The 14208-nt window shown below is 33.0% G+C and overlaps 2 protein-coding genes across 2 annotated transcripts in view; both read left to right on the top strand.

Moving 5' to 3' along the window:
- Positions 1-255, top strand: part of LOTGIDRAFT_236614 (hypothetical protein) — a gene marked incomplete at its 5' end in the record, with an annotated part of 4430 nt that extends 4175 nt beyond the window's left edge. Inside the window, one exon of the mRNA XM_009067684.1 lies at positions 2-255. The remainder of the gene's footprint in view (position 1) is intronic.
- Positions 256-7922: 7667 nt separating this feature from the next.
- LOTGIDRAFT_169349 (hypothetical protein) lies at positions 7923-11733 on the top strand (the record flags this gene model as incomplete). Its single annotated transcript, XM_009067685.1, has 4 exons — positions 7923-7986; positions 8980-9291; positions 10018-10281; positions 11363-11733. 4 exons carry the CDS (start codon positions 7923-7925, stop codon positions 11731-11733), a joined length of 1011 nt encoding a protein of 336 aa, XP_009065933.1.
- Between the last annotated feature and the right edge of the window lie 2475 nt (positions 11734-14208).

Here is a 14208-nt window from a genome sequence, read left to right on the forward strand (position 1 = left end):
TATTATTTTTAAGTAAAATTATGTTAATCGATTATAGTATTTTAAAATTGAATATACATGAATTATTATCTTCTATTTCATTATCATTCATTGTCTTGTGTTTTGTACTGTGGTCTGAAGTACAATGATTTAAAATTAATTATTGTTCTTTAGTACATAAAACATCAAATTGGTATGACGCTTACAAGTAATGTTATCATTCTATTCAGTGAAATTGGGATAAGATGTTTTACTGTGGTCTGAATAAAAATAGTTTGAAATGATTTAGCGTTCTTTAATCAACATTGAACTGTCACGGAGATTGTAAATATTTTAAAAATGATTCAACATTCTGTCAGTTTAATGTTGTACAGTTTTCTGTCAGAATAATATCTCCGCATGAAAATCACACAAAATCGGAAAGATCAAATTCCAAATCTAGACCAAAAATTACTCACAAATGGGCATGCAAAAATCTGAAAACGGAGGGAGAACGAGGTTTTGAGAACCAGAGTTACTTCCCTTATCTTGGCAAGAGTTTTTCCATGGTGGCCATTGCATTGCTGCTTCAGTGGCGCATTTATATGGGAACATTAGAAGAGGGGGGCGAGCAGTGGCGGAGCCAAAAGGGGGGGGGGGGGGCAGATGGAGTTTGTGTGTAAGGGCGGCCAGCATCTTGTTGTGTCTATTATGTAGTGTAATTGTTGTGTATTCATGTGTTGGCTAGCTTGTCCATTAAAACTTGTTTTCTTGTATTAACAAACTTATTTCCCAATATCCATATAAAATGAAATGTATAGAAAGTATTGTAGATTCCGCTATAGATATTTCTACTTTGAATCGTGTCTTCCTTTATTGTATGATTTCACTATGACACATACTACAGATGTAAGTTATAGACATGTATAATAATCATTATTTATATTTGAATCGTGGTGCTGACAACAGACCAATAAAATGATGTATTTGTATCTTGGTGTTTATTATCTGGTTATTATAAGGATACTGGGTGGCGAATCACGTGAGTTACTGTTACTTAATGTGAACAATTTTCAGTTATCTCTTTCTGGAATTGCAGGAACCACAGGAATCGGACGAAGAATTCGAATGTCTAAGATAGAAGTCAAAGCTAGAAAACCTCTTTGACTTTATAATCTCTTTAATGTGAAAAATTTTCTGTTATTTTGGGTTGAAATGTATCAGAGGAATTTACAAAAATGTATGTTTCTGTATATACGCCATGTACGGTGGTTAGTATACGCCATGTACGGTGGTTAGTATACGCCATGTACGGTGGTTAGTATACGCCATGTACGGTGGTTAGTATACGCCATGTACGGTGGTTAGTATACGCCATGTACGGTGGTTAGTATACGACATCAATTTTGAATTAAAAAACCGGAATATAATTATGAACAATAATTTTAGATTAAAAACTTGTATTTTCATCCGAGTAGAAATTAATTTTCACCCAGGTGATAATTCAATAACATTTAATAAAAAAAAACTTGAATTTTCACCTGGGTGATAATACTAGAATCTTCAATTGAAAACTTGTATTTTTAGAATTGAAGATTATTTCTTATAATTATATTCCAGATTTTTAATTCAAATTTAAAAAAATAAATAATGTCGTATACAAATCACCGTAGCCAAGTCTTTCTAAGATTTTTATTTTTCAAGCTGATACTTTAACCAGTCAAATTTGATTTACCGATGTTTTATTAGTTTATCTATGTATGAATATTATTTATATTTAATATATTTATTAGCAATAAGCCAATGACCTCTCTGGTTGACAAGACTGTCCAAAGTCCAAATGTTGGGGGAACAGATAAATGGTTTGCACCCCCAATTTTACCCCACAATCTTTTAAACAAATATGATTTTTCTACGTTTTTATTAAAAATAAGTGTCATATTGCACTATATCAATTCAATTTGTCGCAAATTTTCTTTCAAGCGCACCATGAGAGGTCTGCGACTATGCCGCCACTGTCTCATTGGTCATTCGTCAACCTATAGATATCAAGCTCTTGAGACCTGTCTAAAGGCTATTTTTCAGCCCCATGATTAAGGACAGTTGTGGGTGTTGTAAGCGAGGAAGGACCAGCTAACTCTTCCAGATTGTAACTTTGAAACTGGGAATGTTGAATGACCATCTCTTCCATTACTAATATTGTGTATTTTATATATTTATTATAGAATCTGTCCAATCATTATTTATCTGGACCAACACTACCACTATATCACAAGGAAAAGCCTACACCATCACATGTAAATCGCCATATACATTTTCGTTAAGGAAAAACAATAAATACATTGCTAGTGAGCAGTGTAGTTTTGATCCAGATGTTAACAAGAGAGAGTATATATGTTTGAAGGAAAAGAGAGGACGCTTTAATTTTATCGATTTAACCATAAAGATTGAAAGTTCGCCAATATCCGTCAAGTGGTCATGTATTTATTTTGATGAACAAAATACCGTTAAATCTGAATCCGTTATGATCAAAGTTAAACCTAATGGTAAGTACCTGGTATTGGTCAATTGTACAAGGGAGATAATGGCTGCCTGTGACCCCATTCGCGCTGTCACTGTTAAAGAATGCACAAACCATTGGAGGGCTCTAATTCCGAAACGCCCTGTATATATCTGTTGTATCTGTTGAAGGTAAATGACCAAGGGTTGATGTGCACCAACGTAACTTTCAGATATAGTTTACAAATGGTGCTGGTTATCATCCGGACAGGCGCATACGGTCTTCAATTGAGATCTCACTGGTCTAGATTGCCCTCAATGGATTTATTCCACCTAATGTGAATGTAGATCAAGATACAACTGGACATATGCTTAACGATTACAGATTTCTCATGTTTTTCAAAATATCATCGATTTAATATTCATTTACAGTCATTTTCAAATGTGGTAATCACGAATGTCACAATTGTTTTAGTTTTATGAACTTGCATCTAATACAAGAGTATCAGTTAACTACACGGTTTGTATTTTTGACAAATATCTCGTAATTCTCGTTACTTTTGCAGATTCACTATCAAACAATCAAACGACACAATCATATAAAACACCATCCATTGGGGCGCCACAAACAGCATCATCATCCAGCAAGGGTCCTCAAACACCATCCTCCAGTTCAACTGCTGGCCAGCCATCATACTCACTAGCATCATCCAGCAAGGGTCCTCAGACTGTAAATAAACCATCAACCCCTAGTTCACCCCCAGGTCAGCCTAGCACCAATAATGACGACAAACTAACAAAGTATTTTAACATCATGATAATAGCTATCTCTGTCATTAGTGTTTTGGGTTTGATACACATCATATTCCTGGTGATGTTTCTGTATAAACGAAAACAAGATCGTGCTAAAAAAGGTTTGTATCATGTATAATAAACGAAAACAAGATCGTGCTAAACAAGGTTTATATCATGTATAATAAACGAAAACAAGATCGTGCTAAACAAGGTTTGTATCATGTATAATAAACGAAAACAAGATCGTGCTAAACAAGGTTTTATCGTGTATAATAAACGAAAACAAGATCGTGCTAAACAAAGTTTTATCGTGTATAATAAACGAAAACAAGATCGTGCTAAACAAGGTTTGTATCGTGTATAAACAATGAAAACAAGATCGTGCTAAACAAGGTTTGTATCATGTATAATAAACGAAAACAAGATCATGTTAAACAAGGTTTGTATCATGTATAAACAATGAAAACAAGATCGTGCTAAACAAGGTTTGTATCATGTATAAACAATGAAAACAAGGTCGTGCTAAACAAGGTTTGTATTATGTATAAACAATGAAAACAAGATCGTACTGAACAAGGTTTGTATCATGTAGAATAAACGAAAACAAGATCGTGCTAAACAAGGTTTTATCGTGTATAATAAACTAAAACAAGATCGTGCTAAACAAGGTTTGTATCATGTATAAACAATGAAAACAAGATCGTACTGAACAAGGTTTGTATCATGTAGAATAAACGAAAACAAGATCGTGCTAAACAAGGTTTGTATCGTGTATAAACAATGAAAACAAGATCGTGCTAAACAAGGTTTTTATCATGTAGAATAAACGAAAACAAGATCGTGTTAAACAAGGTTTGTATCATGTATAAACAATGAAAACAAGATCGTGCTAAACAAGGTTTTATCGTGTATAATAAACGAAAACAAGATCGTGCTAAACAAGGTTTTTATCGTGTAGAATAAACGAAAACAAGATCGTGCTAAACAAGGTTTGTATCATGTATAAACAATGAAAACAAGATCGTGCTAAACAATGTTTGTATCAGGTATAAACAATGAAAACAAGATCATACTAAACAAGGTTTGTATCATGTATAAACAATGAAAACAAGATCATGCTAAACAAGGTGTGTATCATGTATAAACAATGAAAACAAGATCATGCTAAACAAGGTTTTTATTATGTATAAACAATGAAAACAAGATCATGCTAAACAAGGTTTGTATCACGTATAATAAACGAAAACAAGATCGTGCTAAACAAGGTTTGTATTATGTATAAACAATGAAAACAAGATCATGCTAAACAAGGTGTGTATCATGTATAAACAATGAAAACAAGATCGTGCTAAACAAGGTTTGTATTATGTATAAACAACGAAAACAAGATCATGCTAAACAAGGTTTGTATTATGTATAAACAATGAAAACAAGATCGTGCTAAACAAGGTTTGTATCATGTATAAACAATGAAAACAAGATCGTGCTAAACAAGGTTTGTATTATGTATAAACAACGAAAACAAGATCATGCTAAACAAGGTTTGTATTATGTATAAACAATGAAAACAAGATCATGCTAAACAAGGTTTGTATCATATAGAATAATGACGTCATTTATGATATGAGTATACTACTACTATTACTTTTATTGCAGACGAATATCTGAAGTTTCGTTGTTTTCATTCTGTATAAAGAGACTGAACTCGATCTATATCTCTATGATATACATGAAAACATTTAAAAACACTTAAGAGACACATCCTAAAACATTTCCTGTTGTGTAATAGAAATGTGGGATAATGATAATTTCCGAATCCTATTCAAGTTATTAGTAAAATAAAGGGGTATTGTCATGTAAAAATTAACAATATAAGCACCGTGGTTGCTGTCATTAGCAAGCAGAAAATGACCTCTTCTCCAGAACACCCGATGTCACATTCTGACAAGGTTTGTCAACCCAGATAGCTCATATTGTTGATATATCTGCTAGTTCCAGTGGACTCTCTGAAGAGGATACAGAGTTGACAAACCGAATAACAGGATGGATACAGGATGTTCAGGAAGGGCGGGGATGACCTGCATCGTGAGTAACATCCATCACAGTATCATTAGAACTGAAGTTTGAGTTGTCATCTAATAAAATTGAAAGTCACGTGAATGTCAATGCATATAAGAAATAAGACATTACTGAATATATTACGTTGTGTCGCGTTGCGTTACGTAACGTACGTTACGTTACGTTACGTTACGTTATGTTATGTTATGTTACATTATTCCTTTCAGTGCCATCTATACCACTAGAACCGAGGGGTCCAACTGAAAGTAACTACGATGATCTTGATAGGACAATGGACGATGGTCACACTTATGATACAGCTCAAGTTACAGTTGTACCAGAGAGTTCCTACGCTAATTCTAATAAATTTCTATTTTAAAGAATTCTCTATTTTATTGTTGTTATTTATTATATATAAGTAAAATTATGTAAATCTTTCTTTAATTAAGTCATTTAAAATTTTATATAAATGCATTATTAATTTTTAAACGCCCACATGGAAATGTGGACGTATATTGCCGTACCACTTGTCCGTCGGTCCGTCGGTCCGTTCGTCCGTTCACATTTCTTGTAGGCACAATAGAGACTACTGTTTTTATACAATCTTGATGAAACTTGGTATGTGTATATGTACTGATGAGATCTCAGTCATCTCCGAAATTGGTAATAATCGAATAAACGGTTTCAGAGATATTGACATTGACTTTGTAAAATGCGCCACACTTGGCTTGTAGGCATGATAGAGGCTACAGTTTTTATCCGATCTTGATGAAACTTGGTTTGCATGTATATATTGATGAGATCTCAATAAATCAATGAAATATTTCAGAGTTATTGCCCTTGTGTGTACGGCGATGAGACATTGTTCATGTTTGAATTTGATTATAATTTGGATGAACTGTTTGTGAGGTTTTGCCTTGACTTATTTTTAACATCACTTTCAATCCATTATCAAGACACTAAAGACTTTGTTATCATTTCTGAAAGCTGGTAGTGGGCGTATGTTATCTTGTCTGGCAAGCTATCTTTAGGTAAACTTGTTTTTCTGTGGTCTAAAGTTGAAATGTTACAAAATGAGTAATCGTTCTTAAGTTCTAAAATTTTTGCCAGTGTCTCTATATTATTATTGCCCCGAAAGTTAACTGTGGTCTGAACTTAAATAGATTGAGACGGGTTATAGCATCGTTCCTTAACGTCATAATATGTTAAAGGGTTATTCTGCTTTTTAACTTGAACGTGTAAACTTGGCTTATTATGAGTAATATTATTTGTATCTCCTTTGTATAGATTCTATACGTTGACCTTGCGTCAGAGAAACCATTTTAAACATCAAATTTGAGAATTGCTGAGTTGAAAAAATTTGAACTACGGACCTGCAACTTTCGGAGGAGGCTACGTCTGTGATATCGTTGCCAATCGTTATTAATGGTCTAATCAGAATTCATTTCTCGTATTCAAATATCGACTAGTACAGTTAAAATTGAGCCCGGAGGATTCAAAATACTTACGTAACCGATTAAGACTTTTGTAGCTGTTTGTGACTTAACGCTTGGATATTTTAAGTTCAAATTTTCCCGAAAGGTAAGGGGCATCTTCCTCTACATGTTTGATGTATTTTATGCTTGAAAAAGCAGAATGCCCCTGTAATATTGAATTGTAAAATATAAAGCTATTATTGTCCCCAGTCATTTTACTGTGGTCTGAATTAAGATAGTTAAAAATGATTTAACGTCTTTTAATTGTAATATTTTTTAGTAGAATTGAATTAAAATAGTTTAGAATGAGTTATCGTTTTTTAATGTAATATATATGAAAATTGAATTGTAAATGTTGCCACTATTGTGGTCTGAATTAAAATAGTTTAGAATGAGTTATCGTTTTTTAATGTAATATATATTAAAATTGAATTGTAAATGTTGCCACTATTGTGGTCTGAATTAAAATAGTTTAGAATGAGTTATCGTTTTTTAATGTAATATATATGAAAATTGAATTGTAAATGTTGCCACTATTGTGGTCTGAATTAAAATAGTTTAGAATGAGTTATCGTTTTTTAATGTAATATATATGAAAATTGAATTGTAAATGTTGCCACTATTGTGGTCTGAATTGAAATAGTTTAGAATGAATTATCATTATCTAATGTATTATATATGAAAATTGAATTTTAAATGAAGCCATTATTGTCCTGAGTTAGTTTACTGTGGTCTGAATTAAGATAGTTTAAAATGAATTATACTATATTACTCCGCCTAATAGCTGATAGAGACTGATTTCAGCTTCAATTGAGAATTTGTTGGAATTATGCAGGGGGGCACCCGCATCACCCCCGCCCCTCCCCTAACCTCCCCCCCCCCCTCCTGTGGTGGGTCATATCAGATACAATATTTTTAATTTGAATCAAATCTTCCTAGTGTACAGCTATCTTCCTGATTTCTGTAACAGACACTAGAATAATCATTATTTATATTTGAATCGTGGAGCTGACAACAGAATATTTTTAATTTGAATCAAATCTTCCTAGTGTACAGCTATCTTCCTGATTTCTGTAACAGACACTAGAATAATCATTATTTATATTTGAATCGTGGAGCTGACAACAGATCAATAAAATGATGTATTTTTATCTTGGTGTTTATTATCTGTTTATTTTCTGGATACAGGGTGGTGAAACAGGTAAGTTATTTTAATTGCTAATTTTGTAAACTTTTTATGTTTTTATACACTGATAGCATCAATCTTCAAATTGAGGTTCAATAACGAACCAAGAACTATAACTAACCACGAACCAAATTCAGCTTGAATAACGAACTAACAACTATAACAAACCACGAACTAAATTCAGCTTGAATAACGAACCAACAGCTATAACAAACTAAATTCAGCTTGAATAACGAATCACCAACTATAACAAACCACGAACTAAATTCAGATTGAATAACGAATCAACAACTATAACAAACCACGAACTAAATTCAGCTTGAATAACGAATCAACAACTATAACAATCCACGAACTAAATTCAGCGTGAATAATCAACCAATGACTATAACTAACCACGAACCAAATTCAGCTTCAATAACGAACCGACAACTATAACAAACCACGAACTAAATTCAGCTTCAATAGCGAACCAATAGCTATAACAAACCACGAACTAAATTCAGCTTGAATAACGAACCAACAGCTATAACAAACCACGAACTAAATTCAGCTTGAATAAAGAACCAACAGCTATAACAAACCACGAACTAAATTCAGCTTGAAAAACGAACCAACAACTATAACAAACCACGAACTAAATTCAGCTTAAATAACGAACCAACAACTATAACAAACCACGAACTAAATTCAGCTTAAATAACGAACCAACAACTATAACAAACCACGAACTAAATTCAGCTTAAATAACGAACCAACAACTATAACAAACCACGAACCAAATTCAGCTTGAATAACGAACCAATAACTATAACAAACCTCGAACTAAATTCAGCTTAAATAACGAACCAACAACTATAACAAACCACGAACTAAATTCAGCTTAAATAACGAACCAACAACTATAACAAACCTCGAACTAAATTCAGCTTCAATAACTAATAAGAACAAAATTCAAATGTTTGTTTACGAATAAAAAATTTATTTGTATTTTTTTTATTATTATAGATCCTATGACTATCGGGGCTTCCTCTACCACTGTATCACCAGGAGAAATTTATAATATCACTTGTCATGCTGGTTATAAAAGTTTTAAGTGGAAAAAAAATAACAACTTTATCGTTAACCAGACGTGTCAATTTGAAAAAGACGTGAAAGAAGGAGAATATCATTGTGTCTCTAATGAATCCACTAGTCATCAGACTGGTTACGTACTCACATTACAAGTTAATGCTGAACTTTCTCCAGGAAGAGTACAATGGTATTGTGTTCACCCCGATGGCTATAATAAATCCCTTAACATCACAGTAGAGAATCACGGTAGGTATGAGTGAAAGTCCACATAATCTAATATCTGTCTTTATCTATATGGTATAATTATATAAAATAACTTAAAGATGGGACCCTATATATACATGTATGGAACTGAGGGTCATAAATAATGAACCCTAAATTACATAGGACTGAAAAGGGTCATTGCCTGAAAGATGGGTTCCCTTATTTTCATTTATGCAACTAAAAATGCTAATACTTATATGAATAGAAAGTAGAGGTGTTCTAATGACTTGGAAAATTACCAGTTTGTCTCACATGTTCATAATTAATTCATAATTAGCTAAATTAGAAGACAATTGCCAGCAGAATTCCAATGAGTGACCGATCAAGAAAGGTCAAAAAGTCTTTTTTTGTTTATCCAAACTGTACATATGTGGACATTGGTTAAAACTATTAATTATATTCAACAAGAACATAATGATATGATTAAGAATACATGATAATTCATTAGAAACACCAATTATGAAACCCATAAAACATAAGGAAACCCATCTTTAAACTAAAAATAGATATAACACTCAGCCAGATATACCCATAAGATTGGTACAGATAGAGGCATACCAAAATTTCAATTATCTAGTAGCTTAGATAGCTATTCAGACGTTAACCTAGCCGACCTCCATCAATGATGATACTTGCATATCTATGATGAATTTACACGTTGCACTGTTAAGATCTGCTAATATAAAGTTATCTCTAATTCAATTTCAGATACTAGGTCAAGGGGACGAACTCATAACGGTAAAACACCATCACCGACACAATCTTCACGCCAAGTAAATAAACCATCATCATCTAGTTCATCTCCCGGTCAGCCACCAGTCTCTAGCAACAATAATGTCCACAAACAACCAAAGAATTTTAACATCATTCTTATAGCTATCTGCTGTGCTGTGGTTGTTTTGGTTTTGGTTATCACCTTGATCGCCGTGCTGTTTCTGTATAGTAAACTAAAAAAAGATCGGGCTAAGCGAGGTTAGCAACCATATCATATAGTTGTTAAAATATTTCATCATTTTCATTTTCATGTGATTATATAGAGACAGACTTGCAAAGTAGAGAGGACCCTAGCTATGTATATGCTAAGAGGTTTCATAATCACCTAGTAAACAAGATGGGAACAATTCCTCTCTATTCATCTAACAAATGTTCTATCACCGTCCCGTTCTAATGATGTTATTTTTAACCAATCAAAGCGTGCAATGTAGAACCCATTTCTTGAGAACAACGACGCATTGTTGGAAAGCGATTATGTTGTAATCGAATATTGATTAAAGTGGGATCCAAGGAAAGCTACGTTCCTTGTAAATTGCGGTTGTTTCAATTTCCTTTATTTTATCACTAATTTGGCACTAGTCTCTAACGTCCAGACTATACCTGTCTATGACGATGATATAGTCCGGAAGTTTTCATTAAATTTTCGACAAAACTGTACGTAGACAAAGGGGGACTGGATGATAGAGGGTAATTTATCACCTGATTTTAAAAATCTGCCATCGCTATTGAATGTCGGTAGTAGAGCTAATATTGGCACCGAACAGGGCTAAACTATTTATAAATCATGCTGCACAAGGAAGTATGTCTTTCTTCCTAAATTATGATACTTGAATACGTGAAATATTTCCAGTTATTTAGTAGAAATTAAGCACCTCTCCAAATGATATTCAAATGAAATTCGATTTGTTAAAATTGAAGGGATATAAGCCTAGTCTTGTAAATTAACAATTTAAGTACTGGCAGTAGCGTATTTAGGGGGTAATTGGACCTTGGAAATAAGGCATTACTGAATATTTTGAATATTATATATTACTTCTCGTGTGAGGAGTACACTCCAATATAACTATTACTTCCAATTTTGCCATACTTTGGACGCGCTTTTGTTCAACGGATTGTCTTGCTTCTTCGGAATATTATAAAAAAAAATCTATACAAGCAAGACAATTCCGTTAATCAAAATCTCGTTCAAAGTATGTCAAAATCGAGAGTGGACTCTTCCAAAGAGAAGTACCATTGAGTGTTTCGAATAGAGTAAGTATGGTATTTATATAAATTTTAGGGTCAACAAGACCAATAGCCCGAGAACCAAGGGGATTTCCAGCTGAAGGTAACTACGATGATATTGATAACCTACCACCACCAAAATATGACTGGACTGTTCGCGATGATGACTTTGTTAGTCTTCATGATACACTTGATGCTGATGGTGTACCTGAAAGTTCCAACCCTAATTTCGATGCCAGTTTGTTGTATGGGGTTGTAATGAAGGGTCCTGTTGCTGACCCCATGGCTTCTCACATAGGAGGCGAAGCTGAAAAAAGTAACCCGAATTTTGATGCTGATAGAGTGTACGGGGTGGTCGATAAATCTGCGAAATGCCAATACCCGGTTTTCGACTCTAAAATAGAGAATGTGTATGCCAACCAGTAAAGGTATAGATGAGCAGTGATTTGAAGTTGAAGTTAAATTTTAGAGACGCTTATTCGCTTTTTATTTGGTCTCTCTAAAATCACAGCTCACATGTATTTTTGCAATGTGTAACCGAGTGCTATCCATGGAAAGCACCCAGACGCCTTATAAGTTGTACTGTACATTGTATTGTAATATAAAATTTATTACATATATATACATTTATTTCATACATATTTCATTATTCATTTACTGATTTATTTACTTATTTATTTATTTATTTACTAACTCACTTACTTAATTATTTAATTATTCATTATTTCCTTACTTATTTACTTATTTAATTATTTACTTATTTAATTATTCACTTATTTAATTATTCACTTATTTACTAACTTAAGCTCCGTTTATACGACCACGTTTACTTATATAAGTATATATACTCACATAAGTAAAAGTGGTCGTGTAAACGCTTTTATTATATAAGCAAATATACTCCAAGAGTATTTTACTTCACCTCAAGAGGTCGTACAAAAGTATAATTTACTTATAAGCAATTATACTACTGGAGTATATGTGGTCGTGTAAACTCATAGTTCATTTAGATACACTAAACAAGTCCCCATTCGTACGAAACTCTGCAGAACTAGCTAGCCAGTAAACAGCTATGGCGAGTTTATGGTCCAACTCAATGGGGTCTGTAGGGCTTTATTTCCTCACAGAGATAATAGAATGTTTCTTTCCTCATACCAAAATTCTCTACCCACATTGTATCATCTGGAAACCCTTTCACAGTCGTATTCCACCAGTACTGAGAGCGTGGATTCCTCCATACATTCCTCTTCCGACATTATGCCAGGACTAATTCCATACCCAGGAAGTAGGGAACATCTCTCCTGCGTTTATTCAGTTACTTATTTATTCATTTACTTACTTACTTACTTATCTACTTACTTATTTATTCATTTACTTACATACTTATTTACTTAATAACTTATTTATTTACTTACTTTCTTATTTAATTATTTACTTATTCATTTATTTACTTATTTACTTATTTACTTATTTACTTAATAACTTATTTATTTTGTTACTTTCTTATTTAATTATTTACATCCTTTTTTATTTTCTTACTTATTTTTTGTCTATTATTTCGTATCCATGTGTAATTGTTGTGTATTCATGTTTTGGCAAGCTTGGTTATTAAAACTGATTTTCTTGTATCAACAACCTTATTGTCATAAACCATAATCTTAATCTTGGTAATTGAATTATGAATTATAGTTTAGAATCTCTCCTGTAGTACATTCTTTTACTAGAATTTCACATTTTGAGATAAAGATTCAGTATTCAGACCTGTAAATATCTCCAATAACTTACTGTTACTGGTCAGTCAAAGAGGAAGCACCTACATGGCCAATATTTTCACAGTACACAGTAATGGGGTGGGGCAGATTTTTTGATGGATTCAGCAGAATTTCAACTAATACTAGTACGGTGTACTTTGTACACAGTCACTGGTCGTTCATGAAAATAGGACAAAAAATTCGGGACGAAGCCCTAAATTTGGGGAATTTTAGCCAATCTCTCATTCATTAGTCAGTTATTTCCGTATAGAAGGTCAGCTCCGCCCACTAATTTCCTTTATTGCCGGAGCTCTCGGCCGAACTCACACGTAACAACTACATTTCTGAAACGAACACTTCACACTTCGTCAATTTATCATCGAGCTTATACAATTCTACACTTAAAGATGGGTTTCCTTGCTTAATAGTGTCAAATTAAGCAAACTACTTGATTACTTGGTGTTTCTAATGAATTATCATGTATTCTTAATCATATCATTATGTTATTATTGCATATAATTTTTAACCAATCATAAATTTCCATGTATGTACAGTCTGGATAAACAAAAAAATTACTTTTCTTGATCGGTCACTCATTGGAATTCTGCTGGTAATTTAGCTAATTATAAATTAATTATGGACATGTGAGACAAACTGGTAATTTTCCAAGTCATTAGAACACCTCTACTTTCTATTCATATAATTATTAGCATTTTCATTTTCCTAATTTAAAATAAGGGAACCCACCTTTATGATTGACAATTGAACTTTTAAGAATTTGAACATGAACATTTATCAATCAACATCAAAATACCAATATACGTTCAAACTTTTACAATTTGAGAAATGTATTTTCTTGAAGTTAAAATAATTCTACAAATGTATTGTACAAATCGACATTGTACATTTTGTCATTTTGTAATGAAATTAGTTTTGTCATCGAAACAACTCCAAAGCTATGACCTCATGACCTCTATCTGGTCCAATATTTTGGACGACAACAGGTCCAAGTTTCTGATTGATGCCGGGTGTACCCCATACCGTCATGCTAGGTACTTCCCAATGAGTCACTTTCAACCACACACTGTTCTGTTAAACGTTCTTCGCCACATCTGCACTTTGTCATTTGCGGTGAAAATGCAGTACCGAC

The sequence above is a fragment of the Lottia gigantea genome (genome assembly GCF_000327385.1).
Source record: "Lottia gigantea unplaced genomic scaffold LOTGIsca_85, whole genome shotgun sequence".
Taxonomy (NCBI): domain Eukaryota; kingdom Metazoa; phylum Mollusca; class Gastropoda; family Lottiidae; genus Lottia; species Lottia gigantea.